The sequence below is a fragment of the Furipterus horrens genome, unplaced genomic scaffold, assembly GCF_987537825.1.
Source record: "Furipterus horrens unplaced genomic scaffold, mFurHor1.1.pri manual_scaffold_17, whole genome shotgun sequence".
In the NCBI taxonomy this organism is placed as follows: Eukaryota; Metazoa; Chordata; class Mammalia; order Chiroptera; family Furipteridae; genus Furipterus; species Furipterus horrens.
The window spans coordinates 74,482,496-74,488,757 of record NW_028327187.1 but is presented as its reverse complement, the minus strand read 5'-3'; the positions used below and the strand labels follow the sequence as shown (position 1 = coordinate 74,488,757).

At 59.5% G+C, this 6,262-nt stretch overlaps 1 protein-coding gene across 3 annotated transcripts; it reads left to right on the top strand.

Moving 5' to 3' along the window:
- Window positions 1–1,082: 1,082 nt before the first annotated feature.
- On the top strand, window positions 1,083–4,983 carry PNCK (pregnancy up-regulated nonubiquitous CaM kinase). Of its 3 annotated transcripts, none has more exons than XM_090263887.1 (12): window positions 1,083–1,152; window positions 1,917–1,986; window positions 2,189–2,320; window positions 2,559–2,633; window positions 2,717–2,855; window positions 3,010–3,133; window positions 3,323–3,398; window positions 3,498–3,610; window positions 3,704–3,782; window positions 3,880–3,967; window positions 4,138–4,282; window positions 4,617–4,983. In XM_090263887.1, exons 2-11 carry the CDS (start codon window positions 1,919–1,921, stop codon window positions 4,273–4,275), a joined length of 1,032 nt encoding a protein of 343 aa, XP_090120013.1. In that variant the 5' UTR covers window positions 1,083–1,152; window positions 1,917–1,918; the 3' UTR covers window positions 4,276–4,282; window positions 4,617–4,983. The 3 variants fall into 3 exon arrangements, with proteins under 3 accessions (XP_090120013.1, XP_090120011.1, XP_090120012.1); XM_090263885.1 differs by lacking the exon at window positions 1,083–1,152 and adding an exon at window positions 1,305–1,438; XM_090263886.1 differs by lacking the exon at window positions 1,083–1,152 and adding an exon at window positions 1,384–1,430.
- The last annotated feature ends 1,279 nt before the right edge of the window (window positions 4,984–6,262 follow it).

The window sequence follows — 6,262 nt, the reverse complement described above, 5'->3', positions numbered from 1 at the left end:
CTGCACCCCCTGGGAGGGGGCACCAGAATTGATGGGACTGAGTAGGAGGAATCCACTAATTGTTGAAGGACTGAATTTGGTCACCCAGCGCTTATTTTCTGATAACTTCCCCTGGGCTGGATCATCAGAGACATTTTTGGGGGGGGAGTGGATGTTCTAGTGAGGAAGACAAAGAAAGTGATTTTGCAGTGATGGATATTCTGAAGACAGTAATGGGGGGGGCAAGGGAAGTGTGTTTGAAGAGGTGACATTTGAACTGAGACCTGATAAAGTGAGGGAGCAAATCAAGCAGATATCTGAGTGAACAGCATTCCAGGCAGCGAGGCAGCAAGTGCAAAGGCCCTGGAGTGGGTGCATGTTTGTGTGTTTGAGGGCCATGTATGGTACACACCCCATGCATGTTGTATTTGAAGGCCAGTTAGGAAGCCATTGTGGCTGGAGTTGGCTGGAGCTGTTTGAGCAAGGGGGAAAGTAGGTGGAGAGAGGTCAGAGTAGTGATAGGAAAGGGGGACCAATCATACACAGTCCTTAGGCCACTGTGATGACTCATGCTTTGACTTGGAGGACATGGAAAGCCACAGGAGGGTTTGTAGCCCAGGGAAGACTTGATCTCAGTAAAGGGAATGTTCTGGCTGCTGGGTGAGGAAGAGAGGTTAAGGCTGAGTTCAGAAGGTAGAGGGAGCCCAGTGAGGAGGCTGTGGCTGTTGTCCAACTAAGTGCTGATGGGGAGCTCAGGCCAGGGGAGCAGACGCAGCAGTGGCAGGGACAGTTGGCAGGGCTGGGCTAGGGAAGGAGGCTGTTTTAGATCAAATGGCCTGGATGGAGCAGAGACTGAAGGCTCACAGCCATGTCAACATGCGGGTAAAGAGATGGAGAACACCAGTGGTGCAAAGGCCCTGGGGCCAGCCCAGCCAGGCCACCAAGGGGCTGAAGCCGGTGGGAACCCACATGAATGACTGAGGAGGTGGCAGCTGGCGACCAGCAGATTGCCTTACAAGGCGCCATGCAGCGCCAAGGCCACACACGGCCGCCAGCATTCAACGAGAGCGCGCGGTGCGGGTGTGTGTGTGTGGAGGCGGAGCTGGCCGGGCGAGGGCTGTGGGCTTGGCGCGGCTGCCACTGAGCGAGTTGGCGCTGCGGCTTCCGATTCAGGTCTGTACCGAGAGCTCCTGGACGCCCGCCCGCGCATGCAAGGGCGTGCAGGGGCGTGCAGGGTCCCCGGCCGTGGCCGCTGTAGCCCCTGCGTGTCCTCGCGCACACCTGTCACGCCTGGCGCGCCCCTGGCCCGCACGCGCGCTGCTCACGTAGCTCTGGATGCGGGAGGCGCAGGCTGCGGAGTTTCTTCCGCCCCGCGGCTCCGAGGGCCCGGGCCCAGTGAGCCTGGGCGGCCGCGTGGGTGGCCGTGGCAGTGGCAGGCGGCTGTGCACTCGGTTCGCAGGTGCATCTTGGGCGGGTTGGTGGCCTGTGCCTGTGGGCGCTGGGCAATGGGTGGCAAGTCTAGGCCTGGGGGCAAGGGAAGGGCCTTTGGGCACTATGGATGGGAGTGGGCTTGGAGGGAGCCTTCTGGAAGGTGGCTGATTGCGCTGCTGGGTTGTGTGGTGGCAGAGAGCAGGTGCCTGGGTGTTGATCACCATGGGGAGGGGGGATCTGGATCACGGCGGTGTATGTGAGGAGGGGGTGGAAGGAGTGTATTCTGTGGCCTCGCAGGAAGGCATCCTACCGGGGAGTGCTGACCTGGGCGGTGGGGGAGGGGCGAAATGTACCCGGGCTGCGGAAGGGTTATGGGACCTTATGACACATGTGTTCCTGAGTGGGGCTGCTGCTGAGTGTGCCTGATGCACTGCTGGGCCTGGGGTGTGGGACGGGGCTGCTGCTCACCCAGAGCACCTCCCTCCACCTCTCCCTTGCTCCCCCAGACATGCTGCTTCTCAAGAAACAGACGGAGGACATCAGCAGTGTCTATGAGATCAGGGAGAAGCTGGGCTCGTGAGTTTCAGTGAATGTGATGTGTGTGTATGTGTGTCAGTGTGTGGGGGGATGGGCGGCATGGGATGGAGAGGGCCTCCTCTTCTGCTTCAGCTAAGGGGCCCTTTCCTCTCCCCACCTTTGCTCTGTCTCCCCTCTCCCTCCGCTCCTCCTCCTCTTCACCTTTCCCCCTCCCTTCCTGCCTCCACTGTCTCTATGTCAGGGGTGCCTTCTCAGAGGTAGTGCTGGCCCAGGAGCGGGGCTCCTCACACCTTGTTGCTCTCAAGTGCATCTCCAAGAAGGCCCTTCGAGGGAAGGAGGCCCTGGTGGAGAATGAGATTGCGGTGCTCCGCAGGTGGGTGCCTGGCCCTGGCCAGGCTGCTATTGATTAAGGCATGTGGGATGGTGCCCTGGGTTGAAGTGCCCTGCTTCCTCTGTGTCCCCCGGAAGGCCTGAAATGGGGATTTGCCTTGCTGGATTGGGCAGGACTGGCCTGTGGTAGGGAAGCAGGCCGAGGCAGAAGAAAGCGCTCTTAGGCCCTGAAGCCTAGAGGGGGTTGCAGTAGCCTTCAGGATTTTTTCTTGCTGTTACAGGGTCAGCCACCCCAACATCGTGGCTCTGGAGGATGTCCATGAGAGTCCCTCTCACCTCTACCTGGCCATGGAGCTGTGAGGAGGGCAGGGCAGGCTGGGGGCTGGGTGGTGAGTGGGGGGCAAGGGGCCTAGGTCAACTGAGCCCCCGGTCCTCCCAGGGTGACAGGGGGTGAGCTGTTTGACCGCATCATGGAGCGTGGCTCCTACACAGAGAAGGATGCCAGCCACTTGGTGGGCCAGGTTCTTGGTGCTGTCTCCTACCTGCACAGCTTGGGCATCGTGCACCGTGACCTAAAGGTGTCTGCCCTTTTGCCCGCCTACCCAGTCCTTACCCAGCTTCCTTGTGCACCAAGGGTCTGGGAGATTTGAGGAGGCCTAGCCCCTTCTTCCAGCCGCCAGGGACCACGCCAGGGCTGACTTGGCGCTTCCTCTGGTCACCCGTGTGTCTTAGCCTGAAAACCTCCTCTATGCCACCCCATTTGAGGACTCTAAGATCATGGTCTCAGATTTCGGCCTCTCCAAAATCCAGGTTGGCAACATGCTGGGCACTGCCTGTGGGACCCCAGGATATGTGGGTAAGTGAGGGGAGTGCCCTGAGGTTTCTTGAGGGCCTGGGGGTTGGGGGGCCCTGTGGGACCTGTGATGCCAGGGGCAAGGCAGGTGGTGGGGCTATTCCTGGGGTTGACTAGGCTGAGCCAGGCAACACTGAAGGCTGGTGTGCACGTGTGCGGGTGCGTGTCTGTCTGTCTGTCTCTGGCCCCCAGCCCCGGAGCTCTTGGAGCAGAAACCCTATGGCAAGGCTGTAGATGTGTGGGCCCTGGGTGTCATCTCCTATATTCTGTGAGTGACCACTGTGAAAGGCTCTTCTTCTTCTGCCTGCCTGCCCCTTGCTGGGTTGGGGAGGGTTGGACAGCTGGATGATTCATCTGTGGGTGCCAGGCTGTGTGGGTACCCCCCCTTCTACGACGAGAGCGACCCTGAACTCTTCAGCCAGATCCTGAGGGCCAGCTACGAGTTTGACTCTCCCTTTTGGGATGACATCTCAGAATCAGGTGAACCTGAGGCTGACCCCAAGCTCAGGGAGGGGAAGGGGGAGTGATAAAAGGAGTGGGACGGATTGGGCTGACCTGGTCTCCCTGCTCCAGCCAAAGACTTCATCCGGCACCTTCTGGAGAGAGACCCCCAGAAGAGGTTCACCTGCCAGCAGGCCTTACAGCATCTTTGGTGAGTGGAATCCTTGCCTAGCTGTCCCAGGGTCAGAGTGAAGGACCACACCATCAAAGACCTCCCAAACCCCCACTGACCCCTGGCTTCCCCTTAGGATCTCTGGGGACGCTGCCTTTGACAAGGACATCCTGGGCTCAGTTAGTGAACAGATCCAGAAGAATTTTGCCCGAACCCACTGGAAGGTTAGTACTTGGCGGGGCCTATGGACCTTTTTGGCTGGAGGCTGCCTCCCTTCCCTGCCTACTCCATCTCTCAGCCTCACAGGGGTGGCCTGGGCTGCCACTGGCCTCTGTGGTCCTTGAAGTCTTGGGGCCAGGCTGGTGCATGGCCTAATACCCGCCTCTCCCTGCAGCGAGCATTCAATGCCACCTCTTTCCTGCACCACATCCGAAAGCTGGGGCAGAGCCCAGAGGGTGAAGAGGCCTCAGAGCGGAAGATGGCCCGCCACAGCCACCCGGGCCTCCGGGCTGGCCAGCCCCCCAACTGGTGATGCCCAGGTGCGTGGGGGTGCGCCCTGCAGCCCTCTGGGAGGTGGTTCCTTGATGAACTTAGAGGATGTTGAGCCCCATGTGGCCAAGATCTAAGCGGGATTGACCCCAGAGAGCACAGTTGGAAGGCAGGATCCAGGGTTCCGGGAGGAGTGGACAAGAGGGTCCAGCAGGGGCTGATGACTGCAAGACTGTGAGGCTCTGAGAGGGGCTCAGTGCGAAGACCAAGTGGGCACTGCTGCTGAGAACCTTGACTGGGAGCACGAGCACAGGGCAGGCCAGGGGTGCCTCCTGACTGTTCCCCTTCCCTGTGAGCTTCTCTCTTCCCTTCCACTCCTGGCAGATGCTGAGGCTGAGTGCACTGACCCCCAGATCCTCTTCCCACGGATCCTTTCACTCCTCTTTCCCGTCCCCTGTAACCTGGGGCTGGCCTCTGCTGGAGAGTTTGAGACATGTCAGCGTGGCACATGTCACTGGGGTGTGAGTGGGGCACCCCCCAGGCTCTACCTTCACCTAGGGGCTGGTGAGGCATGTCCACAGGGCTACCCTCCCCTGTCACCACCACAAGCCCTTTAGAACCTGGAGAGGCTCCAGGGGCTGTCCTTCCTGCACGCTGTTCTGCGCTTCGCTGACTGTGGGTGGTACTGCTTGTGTTGTGGCCCTCCGGCTCTCCCCACTTTCCCCCAAATCAATAAAGACAGACAGAGCAATGGGCCAGTGGTGAGCTGGAGGAAGGGGTAAGGGACAGGGATGGGGGATGAGTGTGGAGGGGATGGGTATTACCTATGGGAAAGAAACCAAGGAGGCAGGGCCACTGCCCATTGGACCACACCACTGATCTAGCCCACTGCCACCCAAACTTCTGCTTCCTTGGATCATGGCAGAGAAACTCCTGGTTGTCTAAGAACTTCCTGTCCCTGCTCCACATCCAAAGTACGGGCAAAAGGCAGCCAAAGGGTCAGCTCTGCCACCCTAGAGGTGGACCTGCTTGTGGCTCTGGTTCCCTGCTGGGCTGTTAGCAGAGGGAGTGGTGGGAGGTCCAGTAGAGACCCAAGTCTCCAGGACCCTGGGGATGGGCTGCAGTGCCCCTGCTGTTCAGGGCCAGGCTGGGAAAGGCTCACAGGTGAATGGAGGCCTGTAGCCTGGAGAGCAACCGGAGTCCCAGCTTGCCTCTTCCAGCCTCTCCCACTCCCCTTACCTGTGCTGTGGCTAAATCGAACATTTCCAGCACAGCGTCAGAGCCCTTTGGCCAGGAGAGGGCACCACTGGGGCCTCAATTCCTGTGCTGTGCTGCAGCTTTGAAACCATGGGCTCCAGGCCTGGAGGAACAGGCTGGGTTGGTTATGACTTCTTGTATGAAGAGTGGTAACCGGTCCTCTGGTCTCCGTGGCTGCTGCCTCTCGCACCCAAATTCTCGCATCCAAGCCTCTCCTGGTCCTACTAAGTCTTTCTCCTGTGCCATCAGTGGAAGACCCCCTAGGACCACTCCTCAGCTCCAGTCAAAGCAGAGGAAGGACCCTGCAGAGTTTGGGTGAACTGGCAACTCTTTCCTCCCCATTGTAACCCCTGCCTCCGCTGCCCTCTGCCAGCTCTCGTCGTGGGGCATGATGGAGAAGACCCTTCTTGTCGACCTTAGGGACCTGAACAGGGCAGTGAGATAAAGCTTGGCTGGTCTGGGTCTCCAGGGTGGGGACTGGATCAGGGTTTGAGGTTGAAAACAGGGGGCCTGATTTCCGCTGAGGAGAGCAACCTGTGCACAGTGCACTTCTCGTTAGCTGGGGGTACATAGCCCAGGGTGGGCATGCCTGCCTGCTGGTTCCCAGGCCTACAAGCCCCTTTATGGTCTTCTCCCAGCATCCTCCCACCACCTTCCTGCTCCGCATTGTCCCATGCACACTTCCCTACAGGTTCCTAAGCCTGGGGCAAGTCTGAAGGTGGGTGGGCAGCTTTCTCCTCTATCCCTATGGCCAATTCTGGGCCATCCTTCAC